This window comes from Xenopus tropicalis, chromosome 3 (genome assembly GCF_000004195.4).
Source record: "Xenopus tropicalis strain Nigerian chromosome 3, UCB_Xtro_10.0, whole genome shotgun sequence".
Lineage (NCBI taxonomy): Eukaryota > Metazoa > Chordata > Amphibia > Anura > Pipidae > Xenopus > Xenopus tropicalis.
In genome coordinates, this window is record NC_030679.2 from 134,617,301 (window position 1) to 134,645,141 (window position 27,841).

A 27,841-nucleotide genomic window follows, 5' to 3' on the forward strand; every position below is an offset into this window, starting at 1 on the left:
TGACTCCAAGATGGCAACCGCACCAGTCTTTGGACCAACTTTGTGCTTAGGGCTATTTCCAGTAGCACTGCATTTCCTCACTTGTTAAAAAGGCATCCAAACCGTGGTATTACTATGTACTGGATTTACTTAGAGCTACCACATAGGAAAGTAATCCGTACTTTATAGTGTACAGAAAAGCACATTCCGGGTTGGACTGGGCCAGTGGGACATTGTGGAAAATCTCGGTGGCCTTCACCGACCCAGACCCGATCTCCACTGCCCTTCCTCCCTGATTGTGGGATATGTATAATGTACGCACACGGGGGGGGGGGGGGGGGGGTAGGAAGAGGCTAGTGGTGAGTGAGGGGGTGTGGGGTAGCAGCCCCCATGGGCCTCACTCACCAGTTTAACCCTGACCCTGCTTGCATCCATGTAAGTGTATAGAACCATTTAACCTTTTACCTTCTATTACTCTCTTAGGAGCCCAGTAAGAAGTGCAGCAACAGATGCTGAAAGGATATCAGTCAGCAGGATCCTAGCATTCTGAGTTCAGAACAACATCTTTAAGGAAGCCTTTACATTTAGCAGGTAAATACCATGCAAATGTAAAAAAAAGAAAAATACATTACACATATGCTTGTATTAGTACATTCTTGTTATGCGCTTGGGGCAAATTTGTCAAATTTTACTCTCAACCAAAAAAAAAAGGTGTTTTTCCTGAAGATTTTTTTTTTAGATTCACTGGTGTTGTCATGTTTTTTTCACCAGCATTTTCTTATCAAAATAACTTTATGACTTAATTTTATCCAGTGGGGCAAACCAGTATTTTTCTCTCCTGTACAAGAATTCCCCAAAGACAACAATTCATTATAAGAACATTTCTCTTGGCTGAAAAGTAATTTTGGCCCATTTTTGATCTGATATTTGGACAGAATACCTGAAACCTTGCCACAGTTTTGCCATAGATGAAAATATTTTGTTTTGTTTTTTGTCACTTTTATTTCAGAAATGCAGAGGGGAAACAGAAAAAGGGCTTTTTTTTTTTTTAGCATTTTCAGCTGGCTAATCATGGGGAAAGACTTGAATATTTTTAGCTTTGCACAGTAGAACTGAATGTATTGACATGCGTTTTGCTGCCCACTTAGCATTGCCCCCCAAACCCAAAACAGTGAGGTGATAATCATCACAAAAACACTCTCACTAAATAATTGTGGGTGGAGAAAAAATGCAAATGAACCAGGGTATGTCCCTTTGGCTCTGGGCTAGTGATCCTCCAGTAGGCAGCAGTGAATAGTATCATTATCATTCTTGTAAACTTTTTTGTATTATATTTGTTTAATTGGATGGCACTGCCTGCATCCATTGTTTAGGGAACAAAGTACCCCTGTTGTAAAATATAAGGATATTAGAATTCACCAAGGAGTTACATTACTGTGGTGCTCCAAGATAACCTTTAGTATCCTATAATATTCTTATATTTTGCAGAGAGGGCATGGCTTATAAGGATATATTTTACAGATTATTTTGGGCTCAGTTTACAGGAACAGCCCCCTTTGAAACTCCAGCCTTCTCCCCAATAATAGAGCAAACACCCTTGTTTTTGTTCCAAAGCCAGTTCACTACAGGCTGCTGTGAGAATCTTGTGGGCGGGGGTCGAGGGTCCTAACAACCAGACAGGAAACTATTGCCACAAAGGGGGTGATAGCCACATATGCATGTATTTCGCAAACACATGCATTTTTCATTTAAGATTTGTTTAGTTTAAAATAGCCATAAAGTATACCTATATGTAAATAATAAAGAAACCTGTTGCTTTGTTCCATTTTATGGTCACAGAACTCCTCGCTGTAGGGGGAATATTATCCCTTATAATATATATACACTGAGCCTGCAGCCTTGTGCCTTTATATGGTCACAGAACTCCTCAGTGACTTCTAATATCCTTATCATTTATAGTAGGGGGTACATTATCCCTTAAAATACATGAGTGATACTCAGAGTTCCCTGTATAACTCAGCCTGCAGCCTTGTGCCTTTATATGGGCACAGAACCCCTCAGTGACTGCTAATATCCTTATCATTTACAGTAGGGGGTACATTATCCCTTATAATACATGAGTGATACTCAGAGTTCCCTGTATAACTCAGCCTGCAGCCTTGTGCCTTTATATGGGCACAGAACCCCTCAGTGACTGCTAATATCCTTATCATTTACAGTAGGGGGTACATTATCCCTTATAATACATGAGTGATTCTCATGTATTATATCTCAGCCCTGTATAACTCAGCCTGCAGCCTTGTGCCTTTTAATGGCCCCCGTACTCAGTCCTGTTTATTGTCCTTATACTGTACAGTAGGGGGTACACTATCCAAACCAGGACTATCATCCTTGTAAGTTTTAAGTGGTAGTTGATCTGTACCTCACACATCCATATGCTGAGAGCTCAATAACAGCTGAGGTGTGGTAAGGTGATCCTGGCCATAAATGGGCTAATATAAGCTGCTGACGTGACTCCTTTAGACCAAGTCGGTAACTTTTGGCTGTGCAAGTGTCCAAGTCAACAGCCTGCCTCACTGATATGCATTGGGCAGGTTAGAAACCCGTATTGACGAGGACTGCAGGACTTTCTCCTGCCAAGTCCGTTTTTGCCCATTAACAGTCTGATCATTGGTCTGTGGGCCCAGCAGTTGATCCTGATTTGAGCCTCCATGTGCAGCACAAGAACTTTCGCTTTCCCAGTGAATACAGAGTTGCCTGGGTTGTTCAGCAGTGTATTCATAAGGCAGGGCGTGCAAGAAGGCGTCCTACCTTTCCCTCATTTGAACTTGGCAATTAGGGAGCCCTGTGCTTACTGCCTGCCCTATGGTTAGATAGAAGTGCATGTTTCCTTGTGACAAATACCACCCACTACTTTGCCTAAGGGTCTGTAGCACAATGCATTTGTATATAATATTTAGTCACGGTATTTCTTTGTTCACACTTACTTATATTACATTCCAGCCCAGGACACACCCTAGAGCACTGCCTAAAATAATCTCGAGGGGTTGACCTATCCTGGACAGATTAAAAATAGTCAGTCTGTTAACTTTAAAGGATTTTTGTTGTCATTGTTTATTTTCGACTTAAAGGCTTCAGTGTGGTGCCTTTACTTGTGTAGTGCGGTACTGTTACTGACTGGCTCACAAGCAGTTTCATACAGCCTTGCAGATGTGTACATCCACAGGAAATGCAGGGAGGGACCGACAAAGAGAAGCAGCCACTGTGTGTGTGTAAGAAAGTCTCAGAAGAGATCTGTCCTGCGTGTGACTTGTGGGAGGCAGCGGCGACACCGTGAGCGTCACAAGGTGTGTGTCGCACCATGCCGCATACTCCGCTTGGGCCAGGGCCGCAGGATGGAGAGGTACAGGTGTGTATGCAACACTGTAAAGGACATTATGGGTGTTACTGGTCCAAGCCCAGTGACTTCTTACTGAGCCATTGGGTAGGATGGAGAGGTGCAGGTGTGTGCAGCAGAAGGTGCGACTCCATTGATTTGCTCTGGGCCGTACAGTTCCTGTGTCTGTCACTTAAAAGGTCAGAGGGATGGATGCAGGGGTTTTGGTGCCTCCAGGGCCACTCCAAATGCCATTGGACATTTACTTGTACTTTTATTATTTGGCATACCGAGAAGAGTCACAGATAGCTTCACAATACATTCCAATAGGAGGATATATAAGTGTAGAAGTGTCCTGTGCCCAGGCCTGGACTGGTAATCTGTGGGTTCTGGCAAATGCCAGAGGGGCTTCTATAAGATGCCATAGGAAATCACTATTTATTAGGCCTGTGGGGGTAATGCCAGGGCCTGTTTTGACTCCCAGTCCAGACCTGCCTGCGCCAGTCAAAGACAACATATGTCACTAACAGAATGGTATATATGATGCTTCAGGGACCCGGGTCACACTGAGAGTCCTTTTATCTTGCAGAGAGTGCAACACATGCAATTGGGAGTAGACCTTGGAGGGATTCCAACAGAACAGAACTTGCTGGCTGATAAATGTGAATATTTGAGTGAGTGCGTAGCTGTGAGAGTGCTTATGGGTGGGCTGCCTAGGTGTCATTGTTTACTGTAAATACACGCAAGTGAATATCATTGCAAGGCTTTAAAAGAATGTTATAGAGCCTAGTCTCTTTTTTTCATGTATCCCTTGGCCATTGTGTCACCTCCCCTGTAACAGATACTTTGGCTGCATATCAATGTGTCACACCATTGTGCCTTTTCTCCAGCGAGGTTAGAGCACTTCCTCTGTGTCGGCCAAGTTTTCATCTTGAAACCCTAAACAAAGCGAAGGGCAAGAGGTGACAACTAACTGAAGATCTATGGCTGGGTAAGGGTTAATTAGGCACTAGGGGCAAAAGACGGGGTCAAATGATAATTATCTGCTGGAGAGGAAGGCCATTTCTGCTAAACTGAGCCAGAGTTGATGGGGGAGCTGATGCTGTAATTTTCAACTTCGGGTTAAACAAACGGCGGCCAGTAAGTTAGGTGGCACGGAGGTTTCTCTGTAGGGTGTCCGGTACAGTACGGGGTTAACGGAACCACATTAAGCAGAGCAGGGAGTGTGCCAGGAAGTAAGGCAATACGGAAGTTAGCGACTGCCTGACCATATGTCTCTTCAGCTATGTGCACTTGTGAACATGTGTCTGGGTATCACTGTATCTGCCTGGCTATATCTATCTCGGGACTTAGCTTATTGCTAGAACTGGTCCCATTCTTTTGTAAAGCCAGAAATACCATTCTGCCCAATGAAAGAACTTGCCATTGTAAGCAACTTCCCAGTACAATTTAATTACACATTCCCAAAAGTTATGTATAAATTGCTACTAAAAGCAATATTTTACTCTTTCTGTTCTCTGGCCTGGCCTGCCAGCTGATGAACAGACCTGTGAAAAAGCATGCAAGGGGCGACTTCTGCTACATTGATTCTAGAGACAGAACCAGCAGTGCAGTAAGGGATAAACAACCTTTTCAATCATTTCAAATAATTACATTTCTTTCTTTGCAGTTTATTCCGATTGTGTTTGTGATTATGTTTGTAGCTCTGACCTACTTTCACTAAACAGAGAAGACAATCATTCACACTAGGCCCTGGCCCACTTGGGCTGACAATCTATTTTCCCTCACACACTCAGGAGGAAACTGGAGCACCCAGATAAAACCATCAGAAGCATAGTTGAGGATAATTTTTATAGTGGATAATATACCCCCCCCCAATTTCAATTATAGGGATATTACAAATCATGTGGGCAAAGCAACAAAATAGCATTACTAACCACCAGCTAGAGATTCCCACGTGATATGGACTTCAGGTTAAATGGATCTGTAACAACCCCCATTATTACAATATAATTTTTTTTTCTTATACACGCTTTAGTAGGGCTGTGCTGTTTTCTCTTACAGTGTCTGTAGTATTTAAAATATAATTGAAATATATATTTAAAGGTCAGCGCCTCTGTTTACTTTGCATTGTGTACTTTGCTTCAACTAATGTTAGCCATTCAGTGACTGTAAAGATTTTCAATTGAGTGCAGCATGAATGAATGCTTGTGTCACAGCATCCACTTGTATATAATTCATGGGAGCAGAGCTTGCTGCGTCACTAGGGCACTTGGCATTCAGTATTCAGCAGTGACAGGTGGACTGGGCATTTTGATTGCTGCTGTTCTCCACTGGAGGGCAGTAGTGGTCAGAACTCCCTGTGTGCCATAGGTCTGAAAGATGTAAGGGCATGTTCACTGGCCTAGAGGCAGCGTGTAAAGTGCAATTTCAGGCACAATTGCCTTGTTTTTTTCCCAAAATGCAATGTTCCCCCAGAATTCATGCACCATTGTGTGCAGATTGTTTGCATTGAATGGGACACAACTGTGCCCTGTCTGACTGTGCTGCGTCTGGTGCAACTGCATCCAAGTCATCAAAATGGACGCAACTTCGCTTTGGTGCAAATCGGACACAGTTCGCCGTATATTTACGCCATCTGCCTGGCGTCATTTCTGGTGTGTATGTGAGCACGTGAATGATGTCTGCAGGGTCGGACTAGGCCGGTTGATTCACTAAAGTGCGTTAAAACGAGCGCTATTTATAGCATGCATTAAAAATTGTATTTTCACGAAGACCATTTTCGTGCAGTAATTGACGCAACGCGCGCTAATTAACGCAGCGTGCACAAATAGTCGTTCCCTGCAAACTGGAGGCTGCGTCACTCTGGGGCCAACACAGACTTGAATAAATCCCACTGCAAAGTCCATATTGTGTTGCCAAAAGCTCATTTACTGTACTTTTCTATAATTACCGCCTGCCCCAAGTAGGGGTTAATTTTCACATAGACTAATACAGTATTTAGCGCGTTTAACACTTTATATGTATTTGTGAATCATGCGTTAATACTATTTCTATTCGCTAATTAATGCATGCGGTAGCGCGCTATTTAACGCACGCGATATGCCACTTAACGAATGTGACAAAACTTTAGTGAATCGCGCATTTTTTTCGCGTCAATTTTGACGCAAAAAAAGCATGCAATAACACTTATCGACCTTTAGTGAATCAACCCTATTATCTCTTTTGTCCCAGCAGCACCATAGCTAGATCCGGTGTCGGTGTGCATCCCTACCCCTAACTTCCTACAGCTGTGTCTCCAATCCTGCACCTCTCACATATCGTAGTTATCTGTAACACTCATTGCTGTTTAAAGCAGTATCTGGCATATTATATTCTTTGTTCTGCTGGTTCCGACTCCTGAAATAGAAGACAGCTGGCCTGACCAACAGGAAGGAGAACAGACTTTTGCCATAGAGAACAAATAGGGATAGATAATTTTAACTGCAAATACATTTACAGTTGCTTAGAATTATGTTCAGTTTTATTGTGCAATATGCAGTGTTTGGATCAGGTTCCCCATTAAAAAAGTGCATGTGTGCTACTTTATCCTCATAGTTTGCAATATGGCCAGTAGAGGGAGCCAGGCTTGCAGAGATTCTTGATGTATGTCACTGAGAGTGTACCAGTACCTCCCCAGTATTCTCCAAATCCTACATCTGACAAATGAATCTGGATTAGCAGAGGCTCGTCATCTCTCTGTTCACTATCCATTATCTGGCCTGTGTTAGTAGTTTTGCTGGAAAAGCACATAAATTCTGATTACTCACAATATACAGAAATGCTTATTGACCTGAACTGGGATGGAAATAAGCATGTATAGGGCCTATAGATCATTGGAAAACAGACCTGTTCTTTTTCTTCTGTTAATTCCCAAGTCAGACGCAGGAATTAACATCAGGAAGGGGGCCACATCTGCACATATATGGTCCTGTCCCCTCGTGCTTGTGGTTGGCTAGAGCAAGTGGCAGGATTAGCGGAATATGGGGCTATTGCCGAGACAGTTTTATGTCAGATATACATAGTATCAAAATATATGGAGAGCAGACCAAAATATACTTAGTATGTGGTCTTTAATATAAAGTTTTACTTGAACACTTCTGTTGTCTTTTGATATGGTTATATAATTGTATCTATCTATATATGGGAACAATGTGCTTAATTATTAAACACTGACCACACAATTCATACAGGCAAAGACATTATTTTGATATGGATGTGTGTAGAGGATTTCTTGTTTATATGTGTGTGTGTGTATAGTGTGTGTAGGTGTATATACTGTATATATATATATATTCATGTTTTTAAGGGGTCTGTTCTCTTTTAGAGATGCTTATTAAAGGCTTAAAAAAGCTGCAGACTCATTCCTTCCAGACTGTGTTGACAGCTTATTGGCCTGTGCCAGGGGCCCACCATAGGGCTTGCCCGACTGATATTTAGCCAGATATCAATTGGGCAGGTGTGATTGACTCATGTGTCAGGAATTGTATTGGTGTGTTGATGCAGTCCTTATCCGATGGGACTGTAGGCCTCTCTGTATAATCCAGCCATTGGCCCATCCAGTAATTGGATCAGCTTGATTTGGCCCAGTGAGTGGTTGGCCAAATAAGGCCTAAATCTAATAAATTACTTTTATATTACAGTCTGAGTCACAACAGTGGTAGTAAATAAGTACTAAATAAAGGTTTTGGACATTTTAGTCCTAAGGAACAATAACACCAAAAAAGGAAAGTTTTTAAAGTAATTACAATACATCTGTTGCCCTGCACTGGTACATCTGGTGTGTTTGCCTCAGAAACCCTACTATAGTTTATATAAATACCCTGCTGTGTAGCCCCGGGGGCAGCCATTCCTGCACTGGTACAGCTGGGGTGTTTGCTACAGAAACCCTACTATAGTTTATATAAATACCCTGCTGTGTAGCCCCGGGGGCAGCCATTCCTGCACTGGTACAGCTGGGGTGTTTGCTACAGAAACCCTACTATAGTTTATATAAATACCCCGCTGTGTAGCCCCGGGGGCAGCCATTCCTGCACTGGTACAGCTGGGGTGTTTGCTACAGAAACCCTACTATAGTTTATATAAATACCCTGCTGTGTAGCCCCGGGGGCAGCCATTCCTGCACTGGTACAGCTGGGGTGTTTGCTACAGAAACCCTACTATAGTTTATATAAATACCCCGCTGTGTAGCCCCGGGGGCAGCCATTCCTGCACTGGTACAGCTGGGGTGTTTGCTACAGAACCCCTACTATAGTTTATATAAATACCCTGCTGTGTAGCCCCGGGGGCAGCCATTCCTGCACTGGTACAGCTGGGGTGTTTCCTACAGAAACCCTACTATAGTTTATATAAATACCCCGCTGTGTAGCCCCGGGGGCAGCCGTTCCTGCACTGGTACAGCTGGGGTGTTTGCTACAGAAACCCTACTATAGTTTATATAAATACCCCGCTGTGTAGCCCCGGGGGAAGCCATTCCTGCACCGGTACAGCTGGGGTGTTTGCTACAGAGACCCTACTATAGTTTATATAAATACCCCGCTGTGTAGCCCCGGGGGCAGCCATTCCTGCACTGGTACAGCTGGGGTGTTTGCTACAGAAACCCTACTATAGTTTAAATAAATAAGTTGCTGTGTAGCCATGGCGGCAGCCGAGTTTAATAGCATAATATATAATATAAGTATAATATAGACTGATGGGGAAGAGGGCGTATTTCTTGGCTGCTGGTGCCATAAAATAAAGCTCATCAAAATGAAAATACAGCTGATTCATTAGCCTCCGTTAAACAGAAAGGTTAGACCAAATTAGTGTAATCAACATGTTTTGTTCAATTATGCAATATGTTACATAGTTACATAGTTACATAGTTACATAGGGTTGAAAAAAGACCAGTGTCCATCAAGTTCAACCCATCCAAGTAAACCCAGCACACCTAACCCACACCTACCAATCTATACACTCACATACATACACTATATATACAACCACTAGTACTAACTGTAGATATTAGTATCACAATAGCCTTGGATATTCTGATTGATCAAGAACTCATCCAGGCCCCTCTTAAAGGCATTAACAGAATCTGCCATTACCCCATCACTAGGAAGGGCATTCCATAACCTCACTGCCCTCACCGTGAAAAACCACCTACGCTGCTTCAAATGGAAGCTCCTTTCCTCTAATCTAAAGGGGTGACCTCTGGTGCGCTGATTGTTTTTATGGGAAAAAAGAACATCCCCCAACTGCCTATAATCCCCTCTAATGTACTTGTACAGAGTAATCATGTCCCCTCGCAAGCGCCTCTTTTCCAGAGAAAACAACCCCAACCTTGACAGTCTCACCTCATAGTTAAAATCTTCCATCCCCTTAACCAGTTTAGTTGCAGTCTCTGCACTCTCTCCAGCTCATTAATATCCTTCTTAAGGACTGGAGCCCAAAACTGCCCCCATACTCAAGGTGAGGCCTTACCAGGGACCTATAAAGGGGCAAAATTATGTTCTCATCCCTTGAGTCAATGCCCTTTTTTATACAAGACAGCACTTTATTTGCTTTAGTAGCCACAGAATGACACTGCCTGGCATTAGACAACTTGTTATCAACAAAAACCCCTAGATCCTTCTCCATTAAGGAAACCCCCAACACACTACCATTCAGTAGATAGTTTGCGTTACAGATCATTGTGCCAGCCACAAGGGCCTAGGTATGGGTAGCGATACACAAATAAATATATATATAGCTTTTAGTGCTGTTTCCATAAATAATAAATGTGTGTTATATTTCACAGGTTAACAATTGCACTCCCTGCATATTGAGAGAGGAGAGCAGGGGGGAAAGAAGAGAGGCACAATCAGGAGACAGACAACCGGGGGAAGTCCAAGAGACGTGTCCAAGTGATGGCATGGAAACACAAAGAGACAGCAAGAAGGTTAAACAAGGGGACTCTTTAGAGGAAACAGAGGGACTTGAGAGAGGAGACCAGCAGGGGATGGAGGGAGAGAGGGGGGAAACACATGGGTTTGAAGGAGAGAGAGATCGACTCCGCAAGGAGATTAGTAGGGAGCTGAAGATAAAGGAAGGTGCGGAAAAGCTTCGAAGAGCCACCACGGAGCGCAAGAACCTGGGACATGTAGAAACCATGCTACGGACATGTGAAAAGAGACTGGAGAGCTTAAAACAGGAACTGGATGATTTAGAGACCACTCCTACTTCTCCAGTATCTACTGGAGGTACTTTTATCTCCCAACATATTACTGCCGCCTATATCATAGATTTCTCTCTGGCATACGTAACAATATGTGTCTCTCTAACAACAACTTTATTTCCCACTTTATCCCAGCCGACCCCCACTCTCCAGGTCTGCGCACTGATGGACAGAGATCTAAGATCTTGGGCCTAGAGCGACAGTTAGACATTGAGTTGCGAATGAGAAAAGGAGCAGAGAATATGTTGCAGATGTACAGCCAAGGAGGAGCCAAGGTGAGAAAGAAGAGGATGTCAGATTGTATATGGGTTAAAGGAGAAGGAAAGGCAAAGTCACTTGGGGGTGCCAAAATGTTAGGCACCCCCAAGTGACTTAAATCGCATACATTGTACCCCGGGCTGGTGCTCCTACTCGTGCTGCAGCCGAATGTCCCGGACAATCGCATGCGCAGTAGAGTGAAAAGCCAACTTCTCTGTTAAAGCTTGGCTTTTCACTCTACTGCGCATGCGCGTGGCGAGAAAGGAGGAAGCGCTGGCAGCTACCCCGGGCTGGTGCTGTTCTCTCCTAACAGGGGCACCAGCCGGGGTAAAAGGTAGGCGATTGAAGTCACTTGGGGGTGCCTAACATTTTGGCACCCCCAAGTGACTTTGCCTTTCCTTCTCCTTTAACGCAAATGCAATTAGGGCTGTCAGTGTTAATTTGGGTGAAAAATTGATGAACGCATTATTACATGTGGTCACTTTTGAAACAAAATAGCAAATACAGGGCAGCTGTATCTCTGGTTGATGCTTGATTGTGTCATTTGTATGGTAGGACAAGAAACTACATTCAGCCACCCATCAGATGTTATCCGAGAGTGATATAAAAATCCGCTTCCTTCGTGCACAGATCTACAAGGAGAGCCAGGACACCTCTGGTGCAGGGGAAGGTAACGTTATGAGTTATGTCTGAGAGTAAGCAACTACAGTATAGGTAATAAAAGGGGCAATAGCCTTTGCTCAGGGCTAAGTGTCATTGCCCCAAATTGTATGAAGCCATGTCTCATTATTCATCATACTGTCAGAAATTTGATAATACACCTCTACAAACACTTTTTCATCTATTCCCTTTGTAACTCTGTGTTAGATTTTACTTACTGCTTAGGGCAATAACACATGGAGCTGCTTGTAGCCACCTACTCGTTGCAGCTACAAAATAGACAATACTAATAATTGTCTCTATGTGTGTTTTGGCAGAGACAATTCTCAAGGCAGGGTATTTTCTGGCATTTTGTAGCTGTGACAAGTAGCTCTGTGTGCCATAGACTTATGGCCCATGGGGCGATTAGTCTCTTGTGGTTAATCTCGGTGACTGATCTCCTTGAAATGCCTTTCCACCAGCAATAAAGTGAATCAGCAGAGGACAGGCATATGCGTAACTTTATTTTCCAAAGTCACATGAAGTTTCCTCCTGCAGGCAACTTTGCAGGACTTATATATATATCGCTTCGTTTTTCATAAGTGATTCACTTGGTGCCGGTGGAATGGCATTTCTGGGAGATTAGTTACCTACATTGAAATTTTATCTGACAGGTGCCCTTGAGGTGCTACACAATGAACTGCGCATTGAGGAAGCAAGGCATCACTACCGGGTGGAGCGAGCCGTGGCTGAGGGAGCCGAGAATGCTCTAAGAATGCTGGGAGCTGCAAGAACTCAGGACAGGAGTGCAATCAATGAGGTGTCATCTACTTTTCTTTAAGGACAAACCTGTATTTTATTTTCATACAGTTGTTTTTGTCTGATAAAATTGTCAAGTGCTGAATGTTGCTGGTTATTTATAGGCTTATAGACAACCAATAAGTGAACACAACATTTCTTGAATACTTAAAGTTATGTTTGAAATTAAACTTACCTTAAATCTTGCACTGTCTCTTCCTCAGGTCCAAGCTCGTCTGTTGGAGTCTCAGCAGAGGACAGACCTGCTAGCGCTCTCACTCCAGAGGTGCCTCGATGAATTACCACATGATCACCCCAAGAGATGTATCTTGCGAGAGGAGCTGGCTCTGCACAGTTCTCCCTCCAGACTTGATGCCTCCTCTCTCCTAACTCCCTACAGTAGTGTCTCCAAGCCCGCTCCTCTCACAGGTAACCTTGCATATTAAATAGGAATGTGTCTTTTTCAATGGTAATTCCAAGCCGTTTTAATGGGAATCCCTCCAGCGATTATTATTTTACCATAGTGTTGTCAGCAATGACAAATACAAAGGGAAAATAATACAGATGGAGGTATATGTATTATTTTTTTCTTTGTAGTTGTCTAATGGTAATATTTAAGGAATAATAACACCAAGAAAAATGTAATTGTATCAAAATAATTAAAATAATATGTTGCCCTGCACTGGTAAAAGTTTTGTGTTTGTCTCTGAAACAGTACTATAGTTTATATAAAGCTGCTGTGTAGCCACAGGGATATTTCAGTTCGAATAGGGCTAAATGGCACAGGTTATATAGCAGATGATGGATAAGCTCTGTAAAACACAATTGTATTCTACAGAATGTATCTGTTATGTGCTATGTAACCTGTTCCTTTTCTCTTTTATTCCAGCTTGAATGGCTGCCCCCATGGCTACACAGCAGCTTATTTATATAAACTATAGTAGGGTTTCTATAGCAAACACCCCAGCTGTACCAGTGCAGGAATGGCTGCCCCCGGGGCTACACAGCAGGGTATTTATATAAACTATAGTAGGGTTTCTATAGCAAACACCCCAGCTGTACCAGTGCAGGAATGGCTGCCCCCGGGGCTACACAGCAGGGTATTTATATAAACTATAGTAGGGTTTCTGTAGCAAACACCCCAGCTGTACCAGTGCAGGAATGGCTGCCCCCGGGGCTACACAGCGGGGTATTTATATAAACTATAGTAGGGTTTCTGTAGCAAACACCCCAGCTGTACCAGTGCAGGAATGGCTGCCCCCAGGGCTACACAGCGGGGTATTTATATAAACTACAGTAGGGTTTCTGTAGCAAACACCCCAGCTGTACCAGTGCAGGAATGGCTGCCCCCGGGGCTACACAGCGGGGTATTTATATAAACTATAGTAGGGTTTCTGTAGGAAAAACCCTAGCTGTACCAGTGCAGGAATGGCTGCCCCCGGGGCTACACAGCAGGGTATTTATATAAACTATAGTAGGGTTTCTGTAGCAAACACCCCAGCTGTACCAGTGCAGGAATGGCTTCCCCCGGGGCTACACAGCGGGGTATTTATATAAACTATAGTAGGGTTTCTGTAGCAAACACCCCAGCTGTACCAGTGCAGGAATGGCTTCCCCCGGGGCTACACAGCGGGGTATTTATATAAACTATAGTAGGGTTTCTGTAGCAAACACCCCCGTTGTACCAGTGCAGGAATGGCTGCCCCCCGGGCTACACAGCAGGGTATTTATATAAACTATAGTAGGGTTTCTGTAGCAAACACCCCAGCTATACCAGTGCAGGAATGGCTGCCCCTGGGGCTACACAGCAGGGTATTTATATAAACTATAGTAGGGTTTCTGTAGCAAACACCCCAGCTGTACCAGTGCAGGAATGGCTGCCCCCGGGGCTACACAGCAGGGTATTTATATAAACTATAGTAGGGTTTCTGTAGCAAACACCCCAGCTGTACCAGTGCAGGAATGGCTGCCCCCGGGGCTACACAGCAGGGTATTTATATAAACTACAGTAGGGTTTCTGTAGGAAACACCCCAGCTGTACCAGTGCAGGAATGGCTGCCCCCGGGGCTACACAGCAGGGTATTTATATAAACTATAGTAGGGTTTCTGTAGCAAACACCCCAGCTGTACCAGTACAGGAATGGCTGCCCCCGGGGCTACACAGCAGGGTATTTATTTAAACTATAGTAGGGTTTCTGTAGCAAACACCCCAGCTGTACCAGTACAGGAATGGCTGCCCCCGGGGCTACACAGCGGGGTATTTATATAAACTATAGTAGGGTTTCTGAAGCTAACACACAACTTTAACCAGGGCAACAGTACATTATATTTTAATTATTTTGATACATTTTCATTTTTTGGTGTTACAGTTTCTTTAAAGTGGCACTGACAAATTACTACTATAGCTATGGAAGGCAAATGGTGCTTATTTTAAAAAAATCCCACTCAAGCCAACCAAATCAGAGGTACTTGCAGTGCCAGATACTCTGATACCTTTAAACAGAAGGAGCCATTGTCATATTAGGCTGGGGGGGGGAAGCAATTCATCTATAGGTCTTCTATAACTTGGTGGCCTGTGAGGAGCATTAGTGATTGACATGTTGTGATTCATTATAGGAATGTGTCAGTATCACATTAAGGTCAGTGGGACATGGGCTAGTTCCCAGCATTTGGCAGCCTGTGTGATTTCTAGATTGGAATTGCCTGCCCTTTGACTTTAATGTTAATCTCCTGGACCTTGTGCTCCTTTAGATCAAGCAATTATAAGGATTAATTCACAGACATATCCAAGGTAATTTAAGTCTGCTCTCTTCTTTTTAGGTGTCTTAGAGGTTTGTATTGTGGATTGCACTAAAATCCTAGACATGGTGCCTGGAAGAACACGAGCCTCCCCTACCCGGTTACCAAACAACGTCAGCCCCTTAGAAGGCCTTGCCATGAGAACACGGACTGGGCGGAACATGTACTCACGCACAGCCAGTCTGAGTCGCAGTGAGGAACTGTCAGGTACAACAAGAATATAGGTGTTCAGGTCCAGAGAAGTTGATAGAATGACCATTTATGTTTTTGCAAATCCTACGCTGAAATGTTGTTCTTTCAAAATTCTGAAGTTCTGAAGGTCAAAATTAGATTTTAATCTCTAAAAAATACAATTGATTAAAATATTCTGTATGTATTGCATGTCTGTATTGCATGCAACCCTATGTTACGTTATTTTGTAGACCCACCCTTTGAAGCAATAATAGCTTTTTGGCTAATTATGTTTCAGCTTCCCACAAAGTTTGGGATGGATTTTGTCCCATTCTGCCAGACAGATTTGCTGTAGGTTTCATAGTTTTCAGCTCAGCACAACCAGGTTGAACACTTATGCACCTCAGTTTTTAAACCATGCCACACATTCACAGCTGGATTGAGATGAGAGTTTTAATAAGAATCCCTTATCCCTGCTGATGAAAAGCAGCTACCACCACTAAATTTCATCGTAGATTCAGGTAGGTGGTGCTTGCCAAAATGTGTGACCAAGTGATGTGAGGAAAGACTTTATGGTAAGATGAGACCAAGATAATGTTTTTTGACCAAATGTAAGGCACAAATCTAGCACTGCCTTACCTACAAAGAAGTGGTGCAGGTATCACTGCTTATTATCAGCGGGGGCATCTAATCAAAACAGAAGGAAGAATGGATGGTGCAAATACAGGGAAATATTGCAAGAGAAATACTAAAAAAATGAATCTCGAGAGAACATTGACCTCTCAACAGGACAGTGATTCCAAACACAAGGTAACGTAACACTCCAGTGGCTCAAGCACGATTGTGATTGAAGTGGACAACCTTTGCCAACTAACTTGAACCTAAACTGCCTGGAGAACAACTTCATGGAAAGATAGGCAAAAATGACTCCAAAGCAGTGTGCAAAGCTGGTTCATGACAAAAAGACTTGTGGCTCTTTGATGTTGAAAGGTACATACCTGTCTATACATCAATATGGTGGTCTGTGCCCCTAGATGAGATCAGTGTCGTGCTGAGACTGGATAACAATGTGGTTGGACAGACTGCCTGGAAGTCTGAGGGACGAGACACATGGGATCAGATATTCAAACTGAAGCTGGAGAGGGTGAGTACAAAGAAACAGAGTGGGAAAGTGATACAAGGGAAAGTTCACCTGGGAGGGAAAGTACCATCTAGAAACAAAAGATGGAGAAATATGGAGGCAGGAGATGGAATGGGAATAGAAAGGGGTTTAACTGAGATGAAGGTTTAAGGATTGGTTGGGGGGAAACACGCAGAGCAGGTTTTTTTTTAATTCTTTTTTTTTAATATTTCTTTATTTACCAAAAGGAAACAAAAATATGTCAATAGGTAAAAGAAAAGAAAATGTTCAAAAAAGTGGTTGTTGGCTTGCAGTGGTATCAAAACATATCCAGTGGAGTCATATGCATGCCAACAACAGAATATATAGGGGCCTATTTATGATTGCTCGACCTTTCGGGCTCAGAGACTGGATAACATCATAAAGTCTCTGAGCCCAAAAGGAAATCATAAAGGAAATCTGGTGTGACTGGGTTTCAGGCCCAAATACCTTGGTACATTTTATTTTTCCTGAATAGGCTTTAGATGTTGATCACGCAGGATTGATTTTTCCATTGGACCAAGGACTGCTTTTGGTGGGCATATATATTGTCTCCTCTGGCCAGGTTGCCAAACAAGTGGATCTTATACACACACACTAATATAATAGTACGAAACAATGTTTTCTATAATTTTTGGACTGTGTGTGGGCTCAGAATTATCGTCCCGATAATTTTCGTACCATGGCGATTGGTTGTTTTGTCAATGAAACAAGTTAGTATCTGACAATTTCCTTGGGGGACCTACAATGTATTTCCGGTACATCACTTGCGTACAATTCGTGTCTGCCAACTATTTTATGTGCAGAACATCCTCCGATTTTTTTATTTTTATTACTTTGTCCTACGATTTCAGTCTGAATGTTAGTTTTAGATTGTTGCATTTAAACATACGATCGATATTCAAATGTTCGTTGGAAGAAGACTAAAATCTGAATGTGTATGGCCAGCTTAAGCTACATGAATCCATAGAAGTGGTAAACAATCCAACTGGGTTTAATCCTAATAGTTTTTAGCAGATTTGCTAAATTACCAAAAGACCCCTTAGCCGGAAAACCCAAATCCCTGAAGCAATGTGAATAATAGATTCTGTACCTCTACTAAAACTAAAATGCGACTAAAAAAGGTAGCTAAGTTAGAAGGAGTAATGTTCTGCTGCAAGTGATCTTTATAACAGAGTGTGCATGGTTATTCTGAATTTTGTGTTCAGGCTCGAGAGCTGCAGCTGTCCGTGTACAGGAGAGACTACCGCTCACTCTGTGCTATTAAATACCTCAAGTTAGAAGATTTCCTGGATCATCAAAAGCATGAAACATACCTGGAACTGGAACCCCAGGGGACCTTGTTGTGTGAGGTACAGGATACAGGGGTCTACTGCCAAATTAACAGTGAAACCCTTTATGCAGCTCTGCAGTGTCAATTTCACATAATAGGGACCCATGCCTATGAGCTGCTTCCCCCTGGCCCAGAATTCCTGTTTCCAAAATGCAGCAGAATCGTTAAGGGTCCAACATAGAATTCAGTCCAACATAACCAATTCAGGGCCATGGACCATACATAGGGGCCCTGAAGAGCCCAATCACTAGTAGTGTGTCTCACTACTGCTTTACTAGCATTTGGCTTGTGTAGTAATAAATAATCTGTCTTCAAGTAAATGCCACTCACTGTGGTTTACTAGACAGTCTAGTCCTCAAACATTACTGGTAATTAAACTTCTATACTACATCATAATGCACCATCAGGTTTCTAATTTACCAAACACACATGTATTGAATTATTTGTACAGTGGGGGTATGCCTTGACTCATTTATGTATTTATTGTTTGCTTCAGGTGGCATTCTACAACCCAGTGATTGAAAGATTCTCCAACCTGCGCCGACAGAAAAAGATCTTCTCCAAGGAACAAGGTAAATCTCAAAATATAGATGTTTGGAAGAATTTGATCTGATAAGGTTTGGTTTTTCAAACCAAAATCCTCTTTAAGCTGGCCGTACATACACCAATATAATTGTAGGAAACATAGTTTTGTATGATTTTAGGACAGTGTGGGGGCTTCAAGTTATTGTCCCAGTAATTTGTATACCATGGTGAATGTTTGTTTTAGATTGTTGCATTTAAACATCCAATCGATATTCAGACATTTGTTGGATAAAGACTAAAATCTAAATATGTTTGGCCAACTTTATTCATGCAGTGATAGACCAATGCAATAAAAGTCACTGACAACTGGCCTGGGCTGTAGGAATGTGCGGGTCGAGAAAATCTTGACCCGCACCCGACCCTAACCCGCCTTCTCCCAACCCTAAACCTACCCAACACGGCTTCTCCCCTCTATTTATATGCACCCACGCCCAACCCACCCCGCATGATGTCACAAAAGAGCATGTTGGACATACCTCTATAAATTTACAAGATGGAAGAGGAAGCTGGAAGACAAAGGCAGTCTTAGGTTGCGGGCGGGGAGTGTGAGCGGAAGAGCTCAACCCATAGCTGCCCATGACCCACAAGTGATGTGCCAAGGCTAGCCCTGACCCGCCTGACCCTGTGGGTATCGGGTCGTCCTGCACCTCACTACTGAGTGGGATGTCATGGCATTACCATATGTTCATTTCCTGATATTATAGGTCCTTTGAAGTGATTCTAGTAGCTGAAAATAAATGATAAATTCAACCCATTTCAACCCATTTGTTAAAGTGTTAAATACAGAGGTCTCCTGCGGTTTGTTAGGGTGCACATCTAAATGACATACAAAATAAGGGGTGTCCAAAGGGATGCCCTGGTACTGTACCTAAAGACACAGCTAGACGGGCAAAGCAAAAACCAAAAACATTGCACCCATTTTTAAATGAGGCCCCTCTCTGATCTGCTGTTGCTTTGTATCTGGTGTTCATGCAGCATGCTTTTTTTTTTTTTTTTTTTAAATCTAAACAATGAATCATGATTTGCTTAGACACCCTGTGGTTTGTTTATATACCACTTCTCTGTCCCCTACCAAATCTCCATATCTGAACTATAAATATGAATCATTGTGTGTCATTTTTCCGAGCGTTTAATGGGTAAAAATATCTATAATTATATTTGTCTATGTATGAATCCTTAGAAGACCCTGTTCCTCTCAGGACATCCTTATATCTGTGTAGTTATCTAAATAGACTAAAGCGAATTATATTTGTTTGCAAAGAGTCTGTTCCATGAAACCACGTGCATTGTATAGGAATGGAATGCTGGAGTCGAATCTGAAAGATTCCTCGCAGAAAGGAAAAATTATATTCCAGACAAGTGAGAAGTAATTAATGTTTTCTTTTCAGCCCTGGAGACTATGCCAGAATATACAGGCTGCAAGACATGTATACACAAGAGGGCTATAATCATGAAGCTTTTATATGGCCTTGGGCGCCAGTCTATGCCCATGTAGCTTGCTGTTCTCCGTTACTGTTCTGCCAAGGGTTCCTATAACATTTTTTATGGCTCCTGTATTCGCAAATGTATTTGCGTGTAACCTCTTTACCACTGAGCCACACTGTGAATACAGTCTGGGAGATTGTTGCACTTATTTTTCCAGCTACTTGTATGGGCTGGATTAAAAAGCACAAACCCCTTGCATTTCGTTGGGGGGAAGGTGGCTGCCAGAATGGTTGGTGTGCTGGTATCCTAAGAAGATCTCCAGGCCTGTTGGAAGGGTTCATACTTGAAAAATAGGATTTAGCATGGGAGTTCTGCGATTTGTATTCTGTAAGATCCATAATGTCAAATTATGTGAATTTAAAACTATACATATAGTAAGAGCTGTCATGAGGAATCATGAGGCCCCATAATAATAGGTTAGAAGGGCCCTCCCCCTCAGGAGACCCCATTTCTAAACACAACAAGCAGACAGGGGTGTATATCTTTATTACATCTATTGAGTTTATCATATATTATAAGCAGCATTCCTTAAAAAAGGAATGTGTCAAGCAGGCACGGCCACACACCTGATTTACCCTGGCCACACCCCATTTTGCCAAAACCCCACCCACAGCCCACCCAGACTCCCACATGCCCCACCCCCACAAACCAGAACACAAAATGTTTTCTTCTTGGGACGTCTAATGCCTGAAGCCCCTCTGATGGCAGGCCCTAAGGGGGTGAAAGCAAAGGTGCAATCACATCCCCTACAGCCTACAGAAATTATGCCACTGTTTTTCCTCTGATATCTAGTTTCCACCCAGGCAAATACTCTGCAGGTCTCCTAATATCTAATTCCTGTGCATTAAATATATTATAAATAGTTTATATATATATCCATAGGTATATGATGGCCTGTGCATATGGAACTGTGTTTTACAGAGTGTTGTCTATGGACAGGGACAGAGGGGGTCTAGCATAATCCTAGTTTAGGTCTAGTATAGGACCCAGCTTTTTGTAATTCCACAATGCTATATCGCTCTCAGGAAGGGCGTTTCTTCGTGCACGACAGATGAATATTGACCCATTAACATGGCTCCGCCTGTTGCGCCGAGGAGTTAATACCAGCAGTGTGGTCTACAGCCCTGGAGATCGAGGAGCGTGAGTTCAGATTGTCCTATTCTGATTGGCTGTGTCTTATTTTTGTGATTTCTCTGCTCTTTAATTTTTAGACCGCTATGTCTAGCTACTGTTATGTATTCCTTCCTTTACTGTCTATAGTCTTTTTCCATATTTTCCCCTGTTCCTCTTTTCTGATCCACACTATCTTCTTTTGTTTTTGTTTTTTTAGCGAGTTGCAGTTGGAATCCCTTACCCTAGAGACAAAGGAAGAAATTAAGAATGAGGTGAGAACCATAAAACACCAATGCAGGCTATTCCTCTCTCCTTACTTTATACTGTATAAAAATGAATATAAAATGCTCCCCTCAGGAACATCACTCTGCACCTTTAATTCAGAATAACCAAAAGGGAATCAAAGACTTAATTCTTAGGAGAATATATATATATATATATCTATATATATCTATATATATATATATATATATATAAGACCCCCAATCTAGGTATTTGACATCACCGTAATAATTTCTTGCCTATCCCGCAAATTCAGGGTCATTTGCTCCTACAGCCTGTACCCCATTTATTTGTTTAAATAACCCCTCACATCACTGCTAGTGGAGTAGGTTTAGACGTTGCCCAATGAACTCCCAATGAAGTGTGCCTACCCCTATATTATATTTATCATCCCAGTCACCAAAGCCCAGGGGTAGGAGAGGCAGACCTTCCCATTTACATCCCTGTTTGGCAATTCCAAGTTATTGATTATTATTATACAGGTACTCCTAGCAGACAAAGCAATATCTGAACAACACTTACAAAGGTCATGCTCCTCTGGTCAAGGCAGAGGGTCAACCATTTAGGGTCTCCAAGGTTGCTGATGGTGATCTTCAAGGGCCGAACTATTGCCTGGTAAAGTGCTATTTTAATGGCAGTTTGGCCACTTGAGGTTATTGATTTTCTGCCCATAAACTTCTAATATCCAGTACAGCACATTATGGCAGCACCTAATGCTCTTAAAGAACAAGCATTTCCAACGCTAATATTTGATTATTGAATATTTATTTAACAAATAAGTGCAAAGCTCTGCTTTACATTGAGTACCAGATGCCCAGTCTAAATGCACATGATTTGAAGAGCTTTCAGTGCATGCGTATAAATATAAGTGTAGGTGTGTTGCCAGCATCTAAATGACAGCTCTATACTTATATTAGCAGGTTCCTGTCCCAGAGGAAAAGCAAGTCCCAGTAGTAAGAAGAGAAAGCCAAAGGAGGTGAGTAGAAACTATAAATGAGTGGTTATTTCATAGTCCATTGTTCCTGGGTTAGAGCGTTTGGCCACCCTTTGTAGGGTATACCCCCACACAGCTACCCCACTGTTTTGCCCAAAATTTCATCCATTGTGGAAATCTCCACCTGGAACAGGATTTGGGACTGTCATATTTAGAATTCTGCACAGCTAAAAGAATGGAAGTAGTTCCATCCCTGGCCTCAGCTTGTGTTTTACCTTCATCCTTTTTTTTTTCCTTCGTAGGGATGTCATATAATATTTGAACAAGGTGTTTTTAATTGGTTAATGGTTTGCATGGTTCATTTATTATAAAGTAACCCGTAGCTACGTAATGTTTCTATTTGTGGGATTCAGGCCAGGACTGGGATTCAAAATAGGCCCTGGCATTTCAAGTACACAGTTGCCCTAACAGCCCCCCATAGGCCCAATAAATAGTGAGTGACTATGGCATCTTACAGCAGCCCCTCTGGCATTTGCCAGAATCCACAGATTGCCAGTCTGGACCTGGTGGAATTACCCTGTAGCCTAATGCACTCTCCTTTCCATTCAGCCATGTTCTCCTCCTCCCAGAATATGTATTGGAAGCTATGCTATAACTGCAAATAATACAGTCATTCGGCTTCTCATATCTTTCTTGCTTATTGGCACTGTATTCCCTCTCCTCGCCTCTAGTGACGCATGGTTCCTGGATGAGTTGCGTGCTCAGAATGTTCTTTTGACTCATTTTAAATGTAAATACTTTTGCTCAGCCACTGCTCATACAAATAATGATGGCCGTTCAGCATTTTTTTTTTGGTGTATTACCAAAGTTAAGCATTTTGGCAGCTGTAGTCTGGCAGCATCACTGCCAGATAAAAGTTTAGCCCAGGTATCTAAATGCAATAGGGACCCTCCACAGAGAACCCTGCTTGCTCTGTGTTCACTTGGCTCTCTGTTCCTAAATCTGGCCATACACGTACCAATATAATTGTACTGTCTGTGGGCTCCAAGTTATCTTGCCGATATTTTCCTACTGTGGGGATTGGGCGTTTAGTCGATTGCCCAGGTTAGAATCGATATTGATAAAATCTGTGCATGTATTGTGTATCTGACGCTATCCTTGGGGGACCTACAATGTTTTTCCAGGAAGTCACTTTCGTACGATAAGGGGTCTTTCCGTAATTTGGATCTCCATACCTTAAGTCTAATAAAAAATCATTAAACCCAATAGGATTGTATTGCATCCAATAAGGATTAATTATATCTTAGTTAGGGTCGATTACAAGTTACTGTTTTATTACTACAGAAAAAAAGGAAATCAGTTTTAAAATTCTGTATTATTTGATTATATGGAGTCTGTGGGAGACAGGCTTTCCGTAATTCGGAGCTTTCTGGATAATGGGTTTCCGGATAAGGGATCCCATACCTGTACTGCCGAAAGCAGGCAGAGCTGTATTCAGGGCAAGGTGCAGCTCAATGTGCTCCATTCTAGGAATGCAGACAAAAATCCATATTAGGTGGGGGTAGGGGGGGTTACATTGTTTCAGGGGAGTATTTTGTTTTAATAAATGGGGTAGCTACCCTTTTCACTGCAGGCAGTGGACTGGATTATAGCCTGTTCTCTGTAAAGTGATATGGAGTATGTCAGTGCTATATAAGGCTATATAAGGATAAACTGTAATGCTAAATGCATACATCAAATGTTCAGATGTGTGTGAGGATGAAGTGTGAAACCAGCAATTTCTTTGGTTCTCCTCAAGGGGGTGCTAATTGTTTATCATTGAGTTTTTGGCAGCACATTGATACCTTTGTTGCGCTGCAGCCCAGACAGAACCAGTAAGCCAAGTTTACTGATAAAAGATGACCGGCAGTATGATACATCTCTTTGCAATTGAGCGTTTGAAGCTCGCACCATCCTTGCAGTCTCAATCTCAGTTGTGCCAGAAACAGAATGCGCAGTGACAGCAAGGCTAACAGTAGCGCTGATCCACTCGTTCTAAATTGCACTTGTGCAAGCTAGCTGGCCATATTCAGCTGGCAGTTATATCCAGCTGGCGGTTAAGCTGGCTGATTGCTCATTGTGGTCTATGGGTAACAGCACTGGTGCAATTTACAGGACGATGGCTGTGGGTTTGAAGCAAGCATGAATTATGGTGTAAGCTTGTTTGGCCACCTCACCATAAGGTGGGTGATATTGGGTTGATCCAATTGTTTGGTGCTCAGGCTTGCAATAATTATTGCCACTATTTTATAGGCCGTTGGATTGAGGACTAAATCAGTGTGCAGATCCAGCCCTCGATCTGATGGTAAAATCAAACTTGTCCAATCAATATCTGGATGATTTCTGCCTAGATATCGGTTGGGTAAAGGTGGCCATACATGGGCCGATTGTAGCTGCCGATATTGGTCCCTTGGACTGATTCGGCCCATGTAGGGGCAAGAACCAGGGGCCTGGCCGACCGATATCTGGCCTGAAATTGGCCAGATATTGATCAGCCAGATTAAAAGATTTAGTCAGATTGATCAAACCGACTGCCCTATTGCCGCCAATATAATTCAAACGTTTGGCCCCAGGGCCAAATGATCGAATTAGCCTACATGTTCCCAGATATCGCCCACCCGTATGTGGGGATATTGGGTGAAGATCCGCTCGCTTGGCGACCTTGCCAAGCGAGCGGATCTTCACGTGTATGGACACCTTAAGCCTGTTGGAGGTTCCCATACCTGGGTTCATAAGCTGCGGACTGGGTCCATCAGCAGCTCTTATCTGTCCGAGTATGGTTCTGCCTCTGCTGACCAATCAATTTCCTAGCTCCTACTTTTACCACACAGCCTGCAGTGGGACCTGTTGTGTAACTTTTTAAGGGACAATGAGTATCCTTCTCCGAATGTTTGAGGGTGTTACAGCCTTGGATAGCAGATTTTTCTCCCCTAAGTTGCTGTTTTCTCAAAATGTCTGCCCACAGCCTTCCTGGTCACTTACTATAGCCCTCCTGTTGTGTTGCAAGCTTATGTGGCCACTGGGTATTGTTCAACAGAACAGAATCATTTACGGATCTCTCCGAAGTGAAGAATCTCTACGTTTTTGTGCCTTAAGGGAAGGGTTTGGTTCTATGTGCATGATATACGAGCCATACGAGCAGGCTCAGCCTACAGGAGAAGGTGGTTTTACATGCAAACATGGGCAGCCTGTGGAACCCACCGAGGTCCCTGACAGTTATATGCTCAAGGGAAAATTCTCATAAGGGAGTGTATGGTTGTGTTCTGAGGTTACTCTTCTAGTTTCAGTAAGAAATGAACATTTTGATTTATGGTCAAAAACATGCAAAACGTTCTGCAGGAAAAGTCTGAAAGGAGTCCTGGAACCTGAGTGTCTGCGCAAGTAGACAGATTGCTTTGTAGGCACGCCAATAATCACTCGAGATATTCAATTATTCTGCACAGATACATTTAGCCGAGCATTAGAGAAAAATCAAGTTGAGCTGCAAGAGGTTGCCCTGCCATTGTATCTCGGCTGATGGAACTCTCACTCCCTGGATATAGGCCTTTGCATTTTTGATAGACACAAGTTATATCAAAATACAGGTATGGGATTCGTTATCCGGAAACCTGTTATCCAGAAAGCTCAGAATTACGGAAAGCCTGTCTCCTATAGACTCCATTTTAATCAAATATTTCAGATTTTTAAAATTGATTTCCTTTTTCTCTGTAATAATAAAACAGTACCTGTACTTGATCCCAACTAAGATATAATTACCCCTTATTGGGGCAGAACAGCCCTATTGGGTTTTTTTAATGGTTAAATAATTCCCTTTTCTCTGTAATAATAAAACAGTACCTGTACTTGATCCCAACTAAGATATAATTACCCCTTATTGGAGGCAGAACAGCCCTATTGGGTTTATTTCATGGTTAAATGATTCCCTTTTCTCTGTAATAATAAAACAGTACCTGTACTTGATCCCAACTAAGATATAATTACCCCTTATTGGGGGCAGAACAACCCTATTGGGTTTATTTAATGGTTAAATGATTCCCCTTTTCTCTGTAATAATAAAACAGTACCTGTACTTGATCCCAACTAAGATATAATTACCCCTTATTGGGGGCAGAACAGCCCTATTGGGTTTATTTCATGGTTAAATGATTCCCTTTTCTCTGTAATAATAAAACAGTACCTGTACTTGATCCCAACTAAGATATAATTACCCCTTATTGAAATGAAATGAAACAGATGGGGACATGTTCCTCAGGTTCTGTTGTTTGTTAAAGGGGAACTCCAGCTTCCTAACCAAAAGTTGTTAAAGAGCCCCACACAACAGAGAAACCCCTAATATACCTATCACCGTAATCTGTTCCTTCAGAAAGTATGAATAAATACCATTTTATATGCTGAAATCCAGCTGCAAAACAGTTCTTCTCTTTCTGCTTTATTTCAAATCCTAGCAGGGGAGGAGGGACTAAAACACTGATGTTATCAAATGTAACAACTTCTCCACAGCTTACAGACAGCATGCAGGGACTACATAAACTGTGATGTTCCTTTCTTTATTGATATCCTGTGTGAAGGGAATTTTGGGATTGGGAGGATGCAGGCTGAAGGCAGACTAAAGAAAGTTGACTACTGTTACATTTTATTTGGGTCTCAAAGTAGTCAGCCAGATCAGCAAGGGGCGGGGCTTAGGGAACTTTTCCAAACAATATTATTACATTAAATATCATGAAAAGGCTGCATATTTTTTAATTGATGTATATTGCAAAGTTGCTTGAAATTATGTTTACTTTTCAAAAAGCTTAAGTTGTCCTTGAGTGGAGTTCCCTTTATTCAGCTCTTCAACTATGGCCTCTTGTGTACAAACTTAGGGGTTTAGGCGGGTGGGAAGAATACAAAAGTTTACCCCCTGTCCCTCCAGTCTGTGCCACAGTAACTCCCCCCCAAGAACAATAGGCCTGGGAGCCTCCATGTTAAGCACTGCAGCCTTCTACAGGCACCTAAACCCCTTTCAAAAGGGTGTTCATATGCATCATTTCTGTTATAAAATTAATTCTGTATCGTGGTGTCTTTCTCTTTCGTAGAACGCAGAGTGTCTCTCAGCTTTCCTTAGACAATTTCCGGCTGTTGGCGGTGCTGGGCAGGGGTCACTTTGGGAAGGTGAGTAACCTCAGTACAGACCTTGAAGTCAGTTTTACTTTTTGAAGTCAGTGTCCTGCAGTGACCCTGATGCCTTGCCCATTGTTGTATAACCATGTTTGTTTCTATTTCAGTTCTTTTGGGTTGGCTTCCCTCCAGACCTCCAGTTTTTATCTGGTTGTCTCTCATGTTGTTTATTCAGGTTCAGGGCCATCTCTCTCTTCATCCCTCGCACTCTGTCTCGGTATATTCCCTTCCCTTGCATCTGACTCTTACTGTGGCTGTGTATGTAGGAACTTCATAAGTCCCCAGTTTTGGTAATAGAAATAGGATTGGTTGCCCCCACCCATATTACAAAGGTTCATCACACATGGGTGGTTGAAGATCAGCTCAAGGCCACAGACTGAATCTCCTTAATCTATTTACATGTACTCCCCCTTAAGGAATAGCCCCCTGCGAGCCCCAGCTATGGATCTTTATATATGTCTAGTAAGAACTACAGGAAGGGGAAACAAGCAGCAATC

The 27,841-nt window shown here is 42.6% G+C and overlaps 1 protein-coding gene across 8 annotated transcripts in view; it reads left to right on the forward strand.

Moving 5' to 3' along the window:
* pkn1 (protein kinase N1) overlaps positions 1–27,841 on the forward strand; it is a 40,684-nt gene that overhangs the window by 7,185 nt on the left and 5,658 nt on the right. For 2 of the 8 annotated variants that reach the window (XM_004918882.2, XM_004918886.3), the window contains exons 2-16: positions 463–570; positions 3,206–3,388; positions 10,176–10,617; positions 10,728–10,867; positions 11,406–11,520; positions 12,164–12,309; positions 12,512–12,716; positions 15,108–15,293; positions 16,292–16,401; positions 17,625–17,768; positions 18,246–18,321; positions 20,845–20,959; positions 21,150–21,204; positions 22,132–22,190; positions 27,263–27,338. In XM_004918882.2, the coding sequence (XP_004918939.1) occupies positions 3,341–3,388; positions 10,176–10,617; positions 10,728–10,867; positions 11,406–11,520; positions 12,164–12,309; positions 12,512–12,716; positions 15,108–15,293; positions 16,292–16,401; positions 17,625–17,768; positions 18,246–18,321; positions 20,845–20,959; positions 21,150–21,204; positions 22,132–22,190; positions 27,263–27,338 (1,917 nt within the window). In that variant the 5' untranslated portion in view covers positions 463–570; positions 3,206–3,340. Of the gene's footprint in view, positions 1–462; positions 571–3,181; positions 3,389–4,169; positions 4,347–10,175; positions 10,618–10,727; positions 10,868–11,405; positions 11,521–12,163; positions 12,310–12,511; positions 12,717–15,107; positions 15,294–16,291; positions 16,402–17,624; positions 17,769–18,245; positions 18,322–20,844; positions 20,960–21,149; positions 21,205–22,131; positions 22,191–27,262; positions 27,339–27,841 lie in introns of those variants that run through there. The other 6 variants (XM_012953134.2, XM_012953135.2, XM_012953137.2 and 3 more) reach the window with 6 other exon arrangements.